General features: G+C 40.8%; 1 protein-coding gene across 1 annotated transcript; it reads right to left on the bottom strand.

Moving 5' to 3' along the window:
* Nucleotides 1-16,204: 16,204 nt before the first annotated feature.
* On the bottom strand, nt 16,205-20,272 carry KCTD12 (potassium channel tetramerization domain containing 12). The gene has a single exon (XM_077297222.1). The coding sequence runs from the start codon at nt 20,013-20,015 to the stop codon at nt 19,038-19,040; it is 978 nt and encodes a 325-aa protein (XP_077153337.1). The 5' UTR covers nt 20,016-20,272; the 3' UTR covers nt 16,205-19,037.
* Between the last annotated feature and the right edge of the window lie 242 nt (nt 20,273-20,514).

The following is a 20,514-nucleotide window of genomic DNA, read 5'->3' as shown; positions in this document are numbered from 1 at the left end:
ACGAAGATCAATTTTAGAGAACCACTTAGCACCCTCTATACGAGCAAACAAATCAGTAAGCAATGGCAATGGGTATTGATACTTAACAGTGATCTTATTCAGAAGCCGATAATCAATACATGGTCTCAAAGAGCCGTCTTTTTTTGAGACAAAGAAAAACCCAGCTCCCAAGGGAGAAGAAGATGGACGAATATGTCCCTTTTCCAAAGACTCCTTTATATATTCCCGCATAGCAGCATGTTCCGGCACAGACAAATTAAACAAACGACCCTTTGGATATTTACAACCCGGTATCAAATCTATGGCACAATCGCACTCACGGTGCGGAGGTAACGACCCAAGCTTGGGTTCGTCAAAGACGTCTTGATAATCAGAGAGGAACTCAGGGACTTCAGAGGGAATGGACGACGAAATAGAAACCAAAGGTACGTCCCCATGAATACCCTTACATCCCCAGCTCAACACAGACATTGCTCTCCAGTCCAAGACTGGGTTGTGAGACTGCAACCATGGCAATCCCAGTACCAAATCGTCATGTAAATTATACAGCACCAGGAAACGAATAATCTCCTGGTGATCCGGATTGATACGCATGGTTACTTGTGTCCAGTATTGTGGTTTATTATTAGCCAATGGGGTGGAGTCAATCCCCTTCAGAGGAATAAGAGTCTCCAAAGGCTCTAAATCAAAACCACAACGATTGGCAAAGGACCAATCCATAAGACTCAGAGCGGCGCCAGAGTCAACATAGGCGTCCGTGGCAATGGATGACAAAGAACAAATCAGGGTTACAGACAAAATAAACTTAGACTGAATGGTGCCAATGGAAACAGACTTATCAAGCTTCTTTGTACGCCTAGAGCATGCTGATATAACATGAGTAGAATCCCCACAATAGAAACACAATCCATTCTTCCGTCTAAAATTCTGTCGCTCGCTCCTGGACAGAATTCTATCACACTGCATACTTTCTGGCGTCTTTTCCATAGACACCGCCAGATGGTGCACCGGTTTGCGCTCCCGCAGACGCCTATCAATCTGTATAGCCATTGTCATGGACTCATTCAGACCTGCAGGCAAAGGGAACCCCACCATAACATCCTTAACGGCATCAGAGAGACCTTCTCTGAAAGTTGCCGCCAAGGCGCACTCATTCCACTGAGTAAGCACAGACCATTTACGGAATTTTTGGCAGAAAACTTCAGCTTCGTCTTGCCCCTGAGATAGTGCCATCAAAGTTTTTTCTGCCTGAAGTTCCAAATGAGGTTCCTCATAAAGCAAGCCCAAGGCCAGAAAAAACGCATCCACATCGCGTAACGCAGGATCCCCTGCTGGCAATGAGAAGGCCCAATCTTGAGGGTCACCCCTGAGCAAGGAAATCACAATCCTAACCTGCTGAGCAGGGTCTCCAGCTAAACGAGACTTCAGGGACAAATAAAGCTTACAATTATTTCGGAAATTCTGGAAGCTAGCTCTATTCCCTGTGAAGAACTCCGGCAAAGGAATTCTCGGCTCAGATACCGGAGCATGTACCACAAAATCTTGTAAATTTTGTACTTTCGTGATGAGATTATTCAAACCCGCAGTTACACTCTGGAGATCCATTATTGTCAGGTGCACACAGAGATTAGGAGGAGAGAGAGAAAAAAGACTGCAGCAAGGCAGACTGGAGGAAAAAAAAAAAAAAAAAAAAAAAAAAAAAAATTCCAGCAGACTTCTTATAACTCTCCTTTCTCAACCTGGGTCTTTAACACTTTATGGGCCGGTCAAACTGTCATGATCTCTGCAGGCAGAGATCATAGCAAGCCTATAGAGGGACAAGCTCTCGGAAGATGGAACTATACTGACCATGAACTAAGCCTGCCGCGCAACTAGAAATAGCCAGGTAGCATTTCCTATTTATCGCTAGATGCCCAGCTCTGGCCTAAGACCTAAATAGCTAGCAGAGGGAAATATAAGACCTGGCTCACCTCTAGAGAAATATTCCAAAGAAGACAGTAGCCCCCCACATATAATGACGGTTAGTTCAGATGAAACAACAAACGCAGCAGGAAAATAGTTTTAGCAAATTTGAGGTCCACTTACTAGATAGCAGAAGACAGATAGTATACTTTCATGGTCAGCAGAAAAACACTAACAAAACACCATCCAGAGATTACCTTAAACTCTGGCATTAACTCATAACGCCAGAGTAGCAATCCCTGATCAACGAGAGCTTTCCAGACACAGTAACAAAACTTCAGCTGTGAACTGGAACAAATAGGCAAAACAAAACATGGACAAAAGTCCAACTTATCTAGTAGTTGTCTAGAAGCAGGAACAAGCACTGAGAGGCATCAGATAACATTGTTGACCGGCAAGAAACCACCAGAGAAATGAGCTTAAATAGCGACACCCACTACTGATGGAACCAGGTGAAACAGGAAAGAGGATGACAAGTCCAATTCCACAAGCGGCCACCGGGGGAGCCCAGAATCCAAATTCACAACAATGTCCATTATGTGGTGTGCTGTGTGTGTCACGTGTTTCACCAACCTGTGGGTCAGAATCCTTCACAGCATACAGGGCTCCAATCCGTCGCAGACACACACAAATGTTCTCAAAGTTCGAGTTCATTTTCAATAAAACTTTACTTAACTCGTGCATCTTCATAACAGTTACAGTCCATCCATTTTCCCAATACATGAGTAATCCATCTCCTGCGTTTTCCCTGGACTGCTCCCTCAGCTTTTCTTCCTGCACCGTGGCTCCCAGGCCCGCAGCTTCCTGAACCATGCAGCTAGCTGATACTGAGTGCTTCCCGTCCACTTTCCCCATCTTGGGTGAAAATTCAGGTTGCCTCTGCAATTCCTGTTCGGACCGTAAGTCCCGGACGTCACGGGAGGTAACCCACAGACTAGCCCCTGATTCTTCCAGGCTGCCTCGCTCTCTTAACTCTACACTGTTGCGCTCTTCAGCTTTCTGTCCCAACTCCTTCTAGAACAATTCTCTTCACACAGCTTTAGCTCCTCCCACTACCTGAAAATTACCTCAGAAAGGCCCTCTCCCTGCCACTACACTGGCTCCGCCCCTTTCTCAACTGTCACTACTCTGACTGAAACCAGTTCTCAACACAATCTAATCTCCTACTCTACAGCGCCCCCTTAACACTAACCTGTAACTACAATGCCATAACCCTTAACAATGCTGACCTACCACTGCCACTGACTGTCTCTATTCCTGTCCCTAACACACAGATATCGGAACAGTGTCAGCCATTATCATATTAAACAGTGTCAAATATCATAAACTACACAGGGAACACAGCAAACACAAAAAGTACCCAGTTTCATTAGGTAGGCATGCACAGGAATGCAGGGCTCAAACCAGCTGCCTGCACACCCCCTTACATACCTCCCTCCTAAAATCATGGTCGTCCCCGACCATATGATACCGGTAGGATATACACATCACAATAAGTACAATGTAATGTAATGGTATCTTTTTAAAACATCAATAACTTTAACAACTATTATACGTTACAATAAAAGAACTTTGCTCCAGTCCACCACGTTTGACCCGTTTCAGGTCAGGACTGGCACCGATCCCACTTACTTGGGACCCCGGAGCAAACAGTTCAGTTCTTTTAACAGTATGGCCCAACTTTGGCCAACAGTTCTCACCAGCTCACCATCACGTGGGCACAATCCTGGCATAACCAAGCTCGACCCTCAGGTTGTCCAGACACCAATATAGATCCATTTGACCCCGGTCTCCTCTTCCTGAGTCCCGGACAGACAGACAGTTCTCCATAGGCCTCTCCAGGTCCACTGACCAGTCCTAAACTGACATGAATGTCCACACTCTTCTTCATGGCCCACATGACCAAATTACTACAGCTCCAACCATTCAGGAGCATGCAGTCCATTCTCTTCTGACCCGGCTCACTCATCAGGTCATCCTTTATATGTTTCCTCCCCCTCCCTCCTATTTCCAGACCACTGTCCCTTTAAAACATGTGTGCTGCTCAGTTTATCTACTGCAAACAAAATTCAGGTTAAACAAGGACATTACACAGATCTCATTACAGTCCCCAGAGCAGCCACACACAGAACACCAGCAGTCCATAGGGCACCGTCTCTTCATAAGTTCTGTGTCCAGCAATCCAGCAGAAGGGGCGCAACAGGCGCAACAAAACTTGGAGGGGGGAAAACAGTTCAAAACAATTCTTTAACAGCAGCCATTCTCACCGCACTGTCTTCTGGGCTCCTGCCCACGGGACGCAGAACAGTCCCTCACAGCATTACAGGGCTCTTGCCCTCAGGGACACAGAACAGTCCCACTTTTTCACATCTGGTGCAACTAGCACAACTTTCGGATCCGGGGTGCAGTTACAGTAACTGTCCCCACTTATCATCAAAGGGGATACCGGAGGAGCATCCACTAGCTTCTGCTCCACTTCCCCTCCAGTCCCGTACATCATCTAAAGGGCTCCATGCCTGTGCTCCAGTGGTCACCGGTGACTCCAGAGCTGCAGCTGATGGATCATCCTCCCATTCTCCAGGAATCTGCTGCTGGGGATGAGGTTTCTTTTTCTTTCGCTGAGCCCACCGCGAGCGGGCACCGCCCACAGTGGGATCTACCCTGGCCTCAGGCCACAGTCTCTGCCCGACAGATTTTCGTGCCATTTTCAGTTTAGAACGCCCACGATGGTCGGAGCTATCTCCTGCTTCTGCACCATCATCCGCCATTTTAAAGTCTTTAACGACTGCCATCTTTGCCGTTTCAGGGGTTTCTCCATTTTTCAAATGCAAGGTATCTGGATCCTGCCGACTACGCCACTTTGTTGCGGGGGCCAGGGTGGTAGCCGTACGGAGGGATTGCTGCTGCTTCCTCATCACACCCCGACGCTCCGCTACAGAAATATCATGTCCATTATGTGGTGTGCTGTGTGTGTCACGTGTTTCACCAACCTGTGGGTCAGAATCCTTCACAGCATACAGGGCTCCAATCCGTCGCAGACACACACAAATGTTCTCAAAGTTCGAGTTCATTTTCAATAAAACTTTACTTAACTCGTGCATCTTCATAACAGTTACAGTCCATCCATTTTCCCAATACATGAGTAATCCATCTCCTGCGTTTTCCCTGGACTGCTCCCTCAGCTTTTCTTCCTGCACCGTGGCTCCCAGGCCCGCAGCTTCCTGAACCATGCAGCTAGCTGATACTGAGTGCTTCCCGTCCACTTTCCCCATCTTGGGTGAAAATTCAGGTTGCCTCTGCAATTCCTGTTCGGACCGTAAGTCCCGGACGTCACGGGAGGTAACCCACAGACTAGCCCCTGATTCTTCCAGGCTGCCTCGCTCTCTTAACTCTACACTGTTGCGCTCTTCAGCTTTCTGTCCCAACTCCTTCTAGAACAATTCTCTTCACACAGCTTTAGCTCCTCCCACTACCTGAAAATTACCTCAGAAAGGCCCTCTCCCTGCCACTACACTGGCTCCGCCCCTTTCTCAACTGTCACTACTCTGACTGAAACCAGTTCTCAACACAATCTAATCTCCTACTCTACAGCGCCCCCTTAACACTAACCTGTAACTACAATGCCATAACCCTTAACAATGCTGACCTACCACTGCCACTGACTGTCTCTATTCCTGTCCCTAACACACAGATATCGGAACAGTGTCAGCCATTATCATATTAAACAGTGTCAAATATCATAAACTACACAGGGAACACAGCAAACACAAAAAGTACCCAGTTTCATTAGGTAGGCATGCACAGGAATGCAGGGCTCAAACCAGCTGCCTGCACACCCCCTTACATAGGCAAGACCAAATAGCTTCATAGGATGTCACGGACAAGATCATAGACCTACACAAAGCTGGAAAGGGCTACAAAACCATAAATAAGATGCTGGGTTAGAAGGAGACAACTGTTGGTGCAATAGTAAGAAAATGGAAGAAATGCTAAATGACTGTCAATCGACATCGATCTGAGGCACCATGCAAAATCTCACCTCCTGGGGTATCCTTGATCATGACGAAGGTGAGAGATCAGCCTAAAACTACACAGGGGAACTTGTTAATGATCTCAAGGCAGCTGGGACCACAGTCACCAAGAAATGCATTGGTAACACATTACGCCATAAAGGTTTAAAATCCTGCACTTCCCGCAAGGTCCCCCTGCTCAAGAAGGCACATGTGCAGGCCCATCTGAAGTTTGCCAATGAACACTTGGATGATTCTATGAGTGATTGGGAGAAGGTGCTGTGGTCAGAGGAGACAAAAATTGAGACCTTTGGAATTAACTCACCATGTTTGGAGAAAGAGAAATGCTGCCTATGACCCAAAGAACACCATCTCCACTGTCAAGCATGGAGGTGGAAAGATTATGTTTTGGGGGTGTTTCTCTGCTAAGGGCACAAGACTACTTCACCACATCAATGGGAGAATGAAAGGAGCCATGTACTGTAAAATCCTGAGTGACAACCTCCTTTCCTCCACCAGGACATTAAAAATGGGTCATGGCTGGGTCTTCCAGCAAGACAATAACCCAAAACATACATCCAAGGCAACAAAGGAGTGGCTCAAAAACAAGCACATTAAGGTCATGGAATGGCCTAGTCAGTCTCCAGACCTTAATCCCATAGAAAACTTGAAGCTCAGAGTTGCCAAGTGACAGCCTCAAATCTTAATGATTTAGAGATGATCTGCAAATTGGAGTGGACCAAAATTCCTCCTGACATGTACGCAAACCTCATCGTCAACTACAAAAAAAATCTGACTGCTGTGCTTGCCAACAAGGGTTTTGCCATGAAGTATTAAGATGTGTTTGCCAGAGGAATCAAATACTTGTTTCTCACTGCAAACTGCAAATAAATACACTACCATTCCCAATTTTGGGGGCACCCAAACGCTGTCCAATATTTTCAGAAGCCCATAGACTTGCATTGGGATCACACACTCAGATCAATTTTGGACATATCTCCGCCATTTAGAGCAGACTTCTCAGTCTGTGAAAAATCACAGACACCCGAACAGCCCCATTTACTATTGTAAGTATGAGTGCTACCTGTGAAAAACACGGATAATGCTCAAACAGAAAAAACAGATGTCTGAAAGAACCCAAACTCATATATCAAAAAATCAAGACACAGATTAGGACCATCCCAGTGGGTACAAATTGACATGGTGGAATGACTTTTAGGCTTTTTTGATCAAAATATAGTTAACTAAGTTTCCCTATGTTATTTACATGTACTATTACCATTTACCGATTTACTTGCTGTATTGTATATGTTCTTCTTTTTTTTTTTCTTTTATCTTGGATATTGTCTGCAAAAATGACCACAGTGTGAACATGCTCTTACACTTTGCACAAATACCAGCTAATAGTCCAGCTCAGTTTTTTTGTTTTTCTGTTATCACTCCCTGAGCTAAGTATTTTATCTTTATAGTTTCCCATGAAGGTTGTCTCAGTCTGGCCCTATCCTGCTTTGCCCTTATTCACATTGATTTAGTTTGACACATGGTAAGGTTTTCATACTAGAGACAGTTAGGACTGTCCCAATAGTGTAGTGGGGTGGCTTTTATGCTTATTTCTATCAAAATAACAAAATAATATTAAGTACCCAATGTTATTGATATGTACTATTGACATTTACTTATTTATTGGTTGAAGGGTACAGTTGTGTGAAAAAGTGTTTGCTCCCTTCCTGATTTCATATTCTTTTGCATGCTTGTCACAGTTAAATGTTTCAGATCACCAAACAAATGTAAATATTAAAATACAAATAAAGTGGCAAACTCCTTAAAAGTAGTTGTAAATGATTTTCATAAGATCCAGCTTCCAGGAGAATTTTAAAAATAAAAACACTAACCTGATGAGTTCATATAAGCAACAAATTCATTTTTCCTATGCACCAGTTTTTTTAAATATTTTATTGTAAACAAATATTTGGGAGTTCTCAGGTTTTAAGCTGTTTTTAAAGAATAATTTGTATTAATGTACACTGTGTTTTCATACATCAATCTCACCAGCATTTTACATTGCTAGTTGTTAATAAATCCTCTAGACATAACATTTAAGACAACATAGTCATACCATCATGGAATTACTATTGACCTCTTATTTGACATTAAGGAGATAAGAAACCTCTGCAAGGCAGTAGCCTTGGCATCTTCAATAAAAAACAAGTATGTTTACCAGTCCTTAAAGAAAATCCAGTCAGAACTGAAAACCAGAGTAATGCATGCTGTCCCTTTTTGTTATTTAACCATTGTGGAGATTTTTCTTTGGGAAGACATACTGTAGGTGAGGGATACTGAAGAAGCAAGAGGGACACAAGTAAAGTGTGCTTCGGGCTGTATTTGGTGGGCAGACTATGTAGAACAGGGGTGGGAAACCTCCAGCCCTTGGTCAGATTTCTGCTGGGCTGCAGTGCTTGGGCCCATTTTAATGGCTGCTAGCCCTATAATTCTTCCCTAGGGTGTGCAAATATGCATTCATTATCCACTACTGAACACCATAGCGGATGCAACGCTGGTTAGTGCCAGTGTCAAGATGTTCTTTGTGGAGCAAAGTTAGCATGCTCTGTGCTCCTGTCCTTCTCCTTCCTGTAATGAGTGTAGCTGTAGTATGCTCTCCTTTGTAATATCTGCAGCAGTCAAATTGTTTGCTATGTGATGTATTTAACAGACTCAGTGTCTCCTATGTGATGTATTCAGCAGTCTCAGTGGACCCTATGTGATGTATATACTAGAGTTTCAGTGTATCTTTTGTGATTTATTCATCAGTCTCAGTATATCCCATGTGATGTATACAGCAGTCTTAGTATACTACAGTACATGTGATGTATACAGCAGTCTCAGTGTCTCTTATGTGTGACTTATGTGTGACTTATTGTGTGCTTTCAAATACATGTTGTTTCCTGTGATGGGACACGGTGCCAACCCTGACACTTTTTTTGATGCACTGTCTTCTTTATGGGTGTGGCATCACACCAACAGAGGCAACTTCTTATACCACAATGCAACCAATCAGCTGAAAAGTGCACATCAGGTTATAATTAACCAACTTAGATGAACTAGGATGTGATTGGAGTAAATGTTTATTTACATATAGTGTACTCTGCGTATTTGTAAAGGACACAATGGCTAGCGTGGTTCACATCCCTCAAGGTGGAGTTACCAATCCATAGTTGACAAGAAAATATCTATCCATATTAATATATACATACGTACCAGCCAGGTCACCCATTGAGACCTACTCAGCATGCTGCCTAATGATGATGCAAAGATTGCGCGCATCACAACTTTACGGTATAAGAATGAAACAGAAACACATGAGCCGTGCACACAGTGAACAGGCCTGTAGGGACACTGTTCACACCACCAGGAGACAAACCACACAAAAAAAGGCACAGTAAAACAAAAAAAATACTATATTGCAAAAAATAACAGTAAACAGCAAGTGCTAATAAAAAGATAGAAAAACACAGGGTATTTGGTGAATACGTTTTTTGCAAAAAATGTATATTAAGCCGCTCTACCAAACGTCAAGGTATACCCGTATTAGAGCATTCCTAACTAATGTATGCAATCCCTATCTGATGTATTTAAAAACCTGGTCATATGTGTAATACCTGTATGAGCAGCATTCAGAAAGGTAATGTCCAATGTGGACACGCAGCATAGAACAGCTTTTATGTGCACAGCTCCCATTGAGATCTACTCAGCGCATTGCCTAATGACGATCCAAAGTTAGTGCGCATCACAACTTTACGGTATAAGATGTTGCCTTTGTTGGTGGGATGCCAACCAAAAAGAAGGCAGTGCGACGAAATGCGAGTCTGGGTTGGCAATATAGAGACGCAATATAGATTTATGGTTTGTTGTTACATGCTACCTTTGGGATTCAGGAATCTTGTGGTTTCCTACTTTTTAACATGTTTTTATAAATTCTTTAGTATTGTTGTATTTAATAAAATTGTATATACATTTTTTGCAACGTACAGTTCTGGTATAAATGTTCTTGCATAATTGTATGTGATGTATTCAGCAGAGTCTCAGTGCATCCTATGTGATGTTTACAGAAGTCTGTGTATCTTACAGTGGCACCCTTGGAGATTTGTGCATGCAGATAACTTTGACCAAGATTTCAGACCTTAATTAGCCTATTAGGGTTATGGCTTGTTCACTATCATCGTTAGGAAAGTCCAAGTGATGCAAACTTCCCAGCTTTAAAAAAAAAACAGCTTCCTATAAGCTTGTGCCAAAAAAACAGCAACCATGGGTTCTTTTATACAGCTGATTAGCACTCTGAAAATAAAAATGGTGGAGGACCACAAAGCAGGAGAAGGATATAAGAATAAAGCAAAGCATTTTCAAGTTGCCCTTATCTCAGTTCGAAATGTAATTAATCAATGTCAGTTAACAGGAGCAGTGGAGATCAAGATAAGGTCTGAAAGACTGAGATAACGTCTGACGACTATGAGTTGTAGTACATTGTTCTACTGTTCAGACACATGCACACATAAGGCCTTCATGGAAGAGTCATCAGTAGTAAACCTCTCCATCCTCACCATAAAATTCTGAGTTATAAGTATGCAAAAGAACATCTAAACAAGCCTGACACATTTTGGAAACAAGTAATGTGGACTGATGAGGTTAAAATAGAAATCTTTGGCCACAATGATCAAAGGTGTGAATGAAGAAAACAGGGCACAGAAGTGGGAGTGGATCAATCATGCTTTGGGGTTGTGTTGCAGGATTCAATGAATTTTCAACAAATTCTTGGTGCACACATAACACCATCTGTAAAAAAGCTGAAGTTGAAAAGAGGATGGCTCCTACAAATGGATAATGATCCTAAACACACATGAAAATCCACAATAGACTACCTCAAAAGGAGCAAGCTCAAGGTTTTACAATAGCCCTCACAGTCCCCTGATCTGAACATCATTGAAAATCTATGCCTAGACCTCAAAATAGCAGTGCATGCAAGATGATCCAGGAATCTCACAAAACTGGAAGAATTTTCCAAGATAGAATGGATGAAAATCCCTCAAACAAGAACTGAAAGACTCTTGGTTGGCTAGTTAAAGCATTTCCAAGCTGTGATACTTTCAAAAGGGAGTGCTACTGGGTACTAACCATTCAAGGTGCCCAAACTTTTGCATCGGCCCATTTTTTTTTCGTTATTTTTAAAATATAAAAGATGAAAACATTTTTATTTGCCTAAAATACAAAAGAAGTGTGTCATCTTTAACTTAAGGTGTTTAGAGATCATTTCATCTTCAACTTGTCCAACTGTTTACAATAAGAGTAATTTTGACTAGGGGTGCCCAACCTTTCTGTATATATTGCAGTATCATTATACTCCACCTGATGCATACAGGAGTCTCAGTGTATCCTATGTGATATATAAAGCAGAGTCAAGGTGTCTCCTATGTGATGTATGTATAGCAGTCTCAATGTACCCTATGTGATGTATATAGAGCAATTGCAATGTCTCCTATGTGATGTATACAACAGCCTCAGTGCATCCTAAGGTATCCTACATCTGACATAATTCTGGAAAAGCAGTTTCGAGTTTGTTTGACCGAATATAGTAGGATCATTTATTATAAGTTTGTAATTTTGCATGGTCTGCAAGAGAATTATAAATATCCAAATGGCCGTTGGCAGAAAAAAAAGTTCCCCACACCTAATATAGTACATCATACTATGGAGAAGATTGGCCAATAATATATAATAATATACTTAATAATACTTCATTTATATATTTGACTGTGCTATGGTAACTTTGGGCTAATAAGCGTAATACTTATGTCCCATATGTAATTGATGTCCATACTACTCTCTCACTATCTGGTATAATGCCATACCTCTTACATTTGCTAGCCATGGGTCTATTTTTATCACGTATAATAAAATTGATTTATGTTTTAATAAGCTCTATGACTCACCTTTGGGCCTTTCTTTCTGAACATGTATTTAGGAGGTTGCTAATAGTGATTTTTGTATGGAATAGTAGAAAGAGATTTGATATTTTTCATATATGCCTAGATGTTGATTTGACTATGTAGCAAGTGTATCAGATTTTTCCAGTAGATGTATTAATGTATTTACCCAAGATTTCTGAAAAATACATAAGGAAAAATAAGTCCAATGCCATATTTATGAAGTTCTGCTCTGTAGGAGACCCCGGCTCTACATGGTGTGCTGGTAGTGATAGATTGTCCCCATAGACCTTTCTGTATGTGGTGCTTGAGTACAGCTTTTACATTCTGGCAGCTGATGACAAATTTTCCTACTTTAACAGACATGTCAGATTCCACCCCGTTATGTTATTTTGCTAACCCTTTAAGGGGCCTTCCCACACAGCAAAAAAAAAATGCTGGTTTTATGGCAGCTTTTCAGTCAGTTATTAAGCAATGTTGGAAGTGGCAGCAAATGAAGACATTCTTGCTTTATAGCTCCTCCTAGTCATTTAGAAACCACTTTTTAGTTAAAATCAAAAAGTTTATGAAAAAACACCACAAAAACTGAGCTTTTTTTATGTACGTGTGCACACCAACATGTGTCAAACTCTTTGCTGGGGGATAGTAGAGTAGCACATCACGGGACCTATCTAAAACTAGGCCTCAAAAGCAAAATGTTTAAGTCTGAACATCATTGGCAACATACATAATAATAACATTATGTGATGTCTGGAGTTTTTTTTAAGATAATTATTTACTTTAAGTGCTGACTTCTCTGACATGTGTAACATATACTGTAAGTGCTTGCGTAATGCCAGCCTTTTGCAAACATTGCTATGAAAACAGGAACATTGGTTTTGTAAACCATCTCACAGTTTAAACCGACATAGAAATACCGTAGGACTTCTAGCATGTTACATGTTCCTGAATATAAATGCGTTTATAGGAAGGTCTCGATGATCCATAGGAATTGTTGGCAAATTTACAAGTGTGCAGAAAGCAACAGGTAGCCTTCTGTATGGTAAAAGGCTCTATTCAGACTTTGCAGTTTTGACGCAGCTTTTGGGGGCATTATGTCAGCCAGATATGCTGTTGTTGTTATGACACAACTTTTTGTCTCATTAACATAGAAAAATTAAAAATGCTACATTTCTAACATGTGTCTTTTTTTTATATTGTCACAAGAACACTTATGATTTGAAGGGGTTGTCCGGCCTTAAGCTACAAGTCAGCAGGCACTATATTTGATTGCAGAGATGTGAATCCTCATGTTGCTCACATTGCGCACTCTGTGGATTCTCTGGTGCTGATGCATGGAGCAGTGGACACATGATTGCAAGCATGCGATTTGCATACTTCCGGTCACATGCCGACTAGACGTACGTAGCCTCACTCAATGCAACTGTATTCAGCAAGGCCAAACACGTTTAGTTGGAATGTGATTGGAAGTATGTAAATCGCTTATTTGCAGTCAAAAGACCTCCCTCTCCCACTGCTGGCACTGGGCAGGTTGCCCACTTGAACAAAACCTTCTGAATCCCAATGTTTCCCCCCAGTAAAATAATAACACTTATTCTCACCTCTCACATGACATTGTTATGTCATGTGATCACTGCATCCTATCAGTGCTGGCTTCACTCTCCCCTCCTTTGGACAAATCAAGACAGCAATAGAAAGTGAGAGGGCAACCACAACTCTTATTCCCACCAGATGTCAATTACTAACGTAGGAGAGGACAGTGAAACCAGCGCCGATTGGTTGCTGGGATCGCCTGACATAACACCTGCAGTGGCATTAGATGTGAGTATAAGTGCTTTTATTTTACTGGGGGGAAACATAGGGATTCAGAAGGGGTTGTCCAAGTAGTGAAAAACCCTCTTAAGTTTAGGGGAATCAAAACTTTTCTGTGATTCAGGAGCTGTAATTGAAAGCTTTCTGATTTTTCGTTTTACATTTACTTTTAGATTTAGTAAAAAAAAAAAACCATTTAAATGCAAGGTGTGAAGTAGGCATTAGAGGAAGCAACCAATCTTTAAAAAAACTGTGTAGAAATAGTTAAACTCCAATAGGAATAGCTTTTCACTTTCTAATCTCTCTTCACTGGCCTAGACCAGCAGCGCTCATCATAGTGCATTAATGCCCCCTTTACCCTCACAAAGTAAAAGTACCCTTTAGTACCCTTACACAGCAATGATGTTTGCTTAGCATTCCTCACAGAGTAGCAGTGTTCCCTTAGCACCCCTCCTCCTACAAGGATTAGGAATTGGGTGCCTCTTTAATATAATGTATACTCCCCTAGCTCCTTTCCCACAATGACTGGAGCAGACTAGTCTGCAGGCCTCTTCTACATTATGCAGACAGCGGCTCAACATAGATAAAATGATTATATACGTTGGTGTCCTTTCCCTATAAGAGTGTACAAGACACTAAAACAGGGCCCTAAGGCAGGCGGGCACAATATGACTTCATTACACCTGCCTGCACTGCTCTGCGCTCCAACCCCATTGTTTATTTTTACTTATATTCTGAGGACTTTGAGACTCCCCTGGGAAACTGGGGCAGCAAGTAAAAAATCCGGTCCTCTTGTCTGAAATTCTCCTGTCCACTGTGCTTTTTTTATGTAGCATAAACTGATCTGCGGTTCATGTTTGAAATCTGCAACATGGCAATTTCTCTTGTAAGTACACTGAGTTTTATGTGTGTATTCTCACGCAGAATGGCATCGAATGTGGAAAATCCACAGGCAAAAGAAAAGTATCTGCGCTTTTAGTGCATTTCCACTGCAGAAACTTACTAAAAACATATGCAATCTGCCCATGACTGTATCACTTAAGTTTTATCAAAGCCAAATACCATGAAGTAACAAAAACAATGCAGCTTTATGTAAAACATTATATATCAAAAAGACTAAAAACAGTGTCAAAAATGCAATAAAAACACGTGTCTATATTCCTGAATGGTCAGACACAGTCATTACACAGTACACAGCTGGGGCACATTTATAAGATTATCTCTGCGCAGGAATATTTTTTTAAACATCTAATTGTGGAAGTTATTTTTATTCCAAGATCTATTAATTAAAATGTACTTTGTGTGTAGGAAAACCTCTTTAAAGGGTAGGATCAGTAGGATCAATCCTCCTACCTGGATATGTAGGTCATAGAAAGCTGAATAACATGATACCTTCGTATCTGCAATCCGATGTCTTGTTCCAGAGAAATCCATGTTTTTCTTAATATATAAATGAGCTGTTAAGATCTATGGGCCGGATGCTGATCTGCTTGAGAACCTGACTACAGAGCTTATTTTAAATGAAAGGTAGAGATACCAGTGTGATATATGTAGATCCAAAGAGCAGACAGTTAGGTATTACATGTCTCACACTGGTAACTGCCCTTTTCATTTACAATAATCTTTGGAGGCAGATTCTCATGTAGATCAGTGTTCGCCCCATAGTCCTGAACAGCTCATGTTCATATAAGAAAAAATGTGGATTTCTCTGGAATAATACATCAAATCACAGATACCAAGGTACCATTTTATTCAGCTTCCTATGAAATGCATGTCCATGTAGATGGCTTAGGATGGTGGATCCTAAATACAGCTTTTCTTTAAAGTAAATTTCCTCCTTTAAAAAAGAAAAAGGTGGTTAATATGTGAAATTAAAAGGCATTTCATAATTGACATCGTTAATTTCACATGAACGATTGCCAGCACAATTACTGCTTGCTTACAGTGTGAAATAGCCTATTAACATAAAATCGCGCTCGATCTCTAGGGAAGCCTTACCATGCAGTGCTTTGTGTGCTGTCTGACCTACTTCTAATAACCTACAGCACGGCCCCGTCACACACAGCACAGTGGATCCAAGTCTTCAGTATTACAGCTACACCAAATGTTAAATGTAAAGAGCAGAAGAAGCTGTGACGCACAGTTATGACTGTCACGTATCACACATGACATAGTCTGTCCTAAATGACGGCTTCATGTGTGCCCTATAGACCTTTTTCTTGTACAGGAAATTGATATGATAATGTAGAGTTGTGTAAAGTTGCCATCCATTATGATTTTTTTTTTTTTTTAGGGCTTTTTTTGCAAACTTTGACCCATTTTAGAGGCTCCTAGCAGAAGCACACAACCAGTAACTCATTAGGGAGTCCATAGTAAGGGAAGGGGGTTGTCCAAACCCAACAATCTTTTCCACCAACACTAGACTCATAAAATAAGAAGCAAATGTATTTACTAAACATTGGTACTTTATTAAAATTAGCAAGAGGACAAAAAAAGTCAGCACTGACATATTGTATTAGGCCCATTTTTAAAACATACTATAACCCTACAGTTGATAGCAGAAACATGTCCTTGTGCTATAGCAAAAGCAACATTTATTGGTATACATACAAGAATAAGTAGGATACTTTTTATTTTATGCTTTCCAACATTTCAGTCTATATATGAGAAAGAAATTAGATACATCGTCTATTTTCCATGTGTATACTGTATTGTGCAAGTCCTTTAAGCTAGTTATGTTACTTCAGAGCACTAATATTATTAAAAAACTAAAATGTTTTCTCTATATATGTATATGGATATTTTATCTATTTACATACAGGTTATTCCACCCTTTAATGCCTTTACTGCCAAAGAGGCACTCGATACAGAAAGTGTGGTGTCATAGCAATGTACAAAGCAATGTATTATTAGCACAGATTTTACACAATTCTACATTTCTAAGACTGGTTATTATGAGGGAATTGTATCTGTCTGATCCCACGATTGGGCCTTGTAGGGGACACGTTGAGTTTCTCAACAAATCAATTGCAAAAATTTTGATATGCAAGTGATTCAACTCCTCGCACTCCTAAAACTAATGGAGTTGTTTAGTAGACGGTAAGTGGTGTCAGTAAGGCACCTAGACATCTATGACCATCTTTATGAATATTCAACGAAAGGACGATCTAGTACATCCCAAATTTTCAGGATTAGAACATTGATCTTATAAAGGTAGCCATATTTGGCCTATAATTATTTGGCATGTACAGTATATGAACTACAAGTCTAATCGTGACAAAAATCCAAAGCAAACGCCTAAAAAGAAAGAGATCTTAATATTCATCAAATTGGGACTCATTTTAAAATATTCTATTATTATGTGACATTCAAGTGACATTGATTATACAGGATCATTCTAAAATATTCCATCTATTGTAGCCATTGATCCTTTTATTATTTTCACCTGTGCGGTTAATTGTAATGAAATGTTTGCTAGCACTAATATAAATGATGTAATACACTGGTTCCATTAAGCTTAAAATTATGAAAAGGCTGAAATGGATAAAGCGCCTGTTGAAAGCATGTGATATCATTTTTATTGCTTCTTTGAATGTTTCGTATTCTGAAAGAAAATGAGACTAAATATAGAGGAAATGCATTCCTAGCGATCAGATGACCCAGCATACTACATAATGCAAAAGTGTCACATTTACACTGCTCAGCAGCTGGAATGAAGGGATAAATGTATTCTTATATATTATTATTGCCCAAAAAAATATTTAAAAAAAAAATTAATTAATATGAGCAAAATCTTTGGTAAAGCCATTGTTATCTGATGTCTAATAATCAAGTAACGAATAATTGTACATATACTGTAGGATAATAGCTGATTAATAGACTATGTGCTTCTGCGGGCAACAGGGAATCCGAGAGCATATCAAGTCAAGCTCAATGCGAATCAAGAGCTGCTGCAGTAAAAGGATTATAAATCATTTCTACTCCACTGCCTGAGAGTGTGCATGTGTGTGTGTCTATGAGCAATGAAGCCTCAGCCCAAAATGCACCTAGTCGTACATAAACCGATTCATTTCCACATTATTACCTCTCAAAACTACCAGAATGTGTTCGTAGATAAATGTCAAATGTATTATGATGTATCATTCTACAGTGGCCAATGCAGCTCCTGCTCTGTATAGTGGCTTTGTCCTTGTTAATTGGCTTCATGCACAATATCGTCTATGTGAATGGAGCATATAAGGTGCACAACGCGTTTCACATCAGATATGGCACAGGTCTTATGAAATATATTACTCACGGCGAGTTTTTTTTTTTTATTTAGTCCAGCAGCTACTCTGTAAATAAGCCCTTTAATGATTTAATAATTAACTTGATCACAAAGCGAGAATATACTGAACTCATTTCCAGCAACACAAAGGACGTAACACTTACAAGCCTATTATGGAATAACACCAGGTAATTTCCATGAAATGTTACTATGGCCTTACTGAACATAGAAAAGAAAATAATGAAAACACAATAAATCTAGTCATAATAAAAATAATGAAAAACCTCCTGCACTATAAGGATAGGGCTGATACAATTCTAATCCCTATTGTCTTTCGCAGTGAAGCCAGTGGAGTTAGTACGTGGTATAAAAAAAAGAAAAAGTTGCTGGATTAATAAATGATAGAAAAGAGAAAATGAATTATTACTTCATTATGATATTGAGAAAATGAAATGTTTCTATACAATGTAATGTGAGATTATCTGTGTATTTCATATAAGTACACACGTATTCATGTTAGTATTAAATACAGAGTATGATGTGTAAAAAGCTGTTCATACTTACACATTCCTTACAGTCTCTGTCCTGTCCCCGCCTCCCCCTTAGAAAAATATGGAGCAGTCAAGTGGTATTTTCTCCCCCCTGACCTACCTAACCCTAAAGATCTTATGGTTGGCTGAGACATTTCAGCAGTTAGCAGTTAAGAAATGTTACTTCATATTTTACTGCCTCTCGTCTCTAACACAAGGAGACAGCTTATCTCAGACATGAGAAACAATCTTCTGAGAATACTTCAATACACCTAGAAAACTAGAAATGCATGTACGACTGCTGTGCTGACCAGAAAGAGTGCTTGTATCAGTAATGTTCTTTTTTTTTTAGAAGTTGATGCATCAGGTCCACTTCTGTTTTTTGGATAGTCTTTGTAGCTTCTGAAGAATAGACATAATTTCGGTGGTAAAGTTTACTCAGATGAATTTTCTGTGTATCTTGAATTTTACTCAAAAGGTTTCAGTCTCTGCAAAAGACATATTCGGTGTAGCTGGTCCACACTTTGTCCTCACTCTGGTCATTGCTGGCAAAGGCACATGTTCCAGTGGAACTACATGCCACCATATGAAAACCAGCTTCAGACAACTTGTCAAAAGCTTGTTCTAGAAAGTTAAACTTGAGGTAATACCTAGAAGTGTACCTCTCTGGGGGTCTATCAGGATCACGGCTTTCATTTAAGGTTTCTCCAAAAACTTCTTTAGCCAGAGATGTTTTACCACAAACAGTGATACGGGCAACTCTACGAAATTTGGCATCAGCTTGTGCTTCACGGCCTATAGTGTATGAACCTCGATAGCCCACTGTAATATATCCAGATCTTCTTCCTTCAAGGGATTGAGAAGGAGTAAGTCTAGGAACTGAGGCAGGGCTGCAGGAAGAGGAGGCATTGAAGCGATATGGATCTAATGTTGGGGAGGGCACACCAGCTGCAGGAGAAGATGAGGCTGGAATGATTGCAGTGTCCAGATCAGAATCTTGAGTGGCTGCAGGAGTCAGAAGCAAAGGTGGTTCTTCACCACCTATGGAGCTGTCCTTACTAATACGTAGGGGATTGAGACGTTTCACTAGTTCGGGAAGCTGGAAATGTTCTGCTTCTCTTTGTAGACGACTTCTTTCAGGAAAATAATCAGGCAAAACAAGCTGCAGGTCCCGTAGATAATCCAAAATATACCGAAACAGGAAACCATCCCTATCCAGGAAGAAGCGTCCCTTGCTGTCCCGAGCCAGCTCTCCTGGTTTCTGTTGGGAAAACATACGCCAGAGTAGAGAGTCTGGAACTGACACAAGAGTCGTGTGTCTAGTTACATAAACCTGTCCCCCAACATTTAGTTCCACTATTTCTGGAAACAAAGGATCCAAGGGTTTGCCCCCTGTGCAGCTGCCACCTCCTCCTCCTCCTCCATTTGGTAATCCACGTGCACTGTCCGGTAAAGCCATGAAGGCTGGAAGGAGATAAATGTCTTAGAAATTTCTGTTCCTTTCCCTAAAAAAAAAGAATTCAAAGTAGATGAAATGGAAACAAGGAAGGAGAAAACGAAGTCCTTGCTCCAGCAGTTAGGTTTGGAGCTTAGTGCATTTAGTGTCTCCTCTCTGCAGGTTAGGTGCAAAGACTGCAAGAAGCAGCAATAGCTTAGCACATACTGCCTTGTTTTCCTTTCTCTTCTCTCTGGGTTTCTGATTGAGGGAGCTGGCAGGATCCGTGTTTTTATGTAGAATTGCACACTGGAGGCGTGGGAGGGAGGAAGGGAGGGAGATAGAGGAAGCACAGGCACAGCTGATCTCATATATACAGAAAGGGGATGTGTGCACACAATTTGCATGCTTTGCAGATGTAACTGATGTTTTCTGTGCAGAAACATGCACAGCTTTGCTGCTGTGGTGCTGAGCTGTGTACACATTGAGACAATCAATGCTAGCCACTAGGCACTAGAAATCA

The sequence above is a fragment of the Ranitomeya variabilis genome, chromosome 3 (genome assembly GCF_051348905.1).
Source record: "Ranitomeya variabilis isolate aRanVar5 chromosome 3, aRanVar5.hap1, whole genome shotgun sequence".
Lineage (NCBI taxonomy): Eukaryota > Metazoa > Chordata > Amphibia > Anura > Dendrobatidae > Ranitomeya > Ranitomeya variabilis.
The sequence above is the reverse complement of the archived record's forward strand: the minus strand, read 5'-3'. Positions and strand labels throughout refer to the sequence as shown.

Coding starts and splice junctions, on each gene's coding strand:
- KCTD12 (XM_077297222.1), bottom strand. CDS start 20,015: ATGGCTTTACCGGACAGTGCACGTGGATTACCAAATGGAGGAGGAGGA.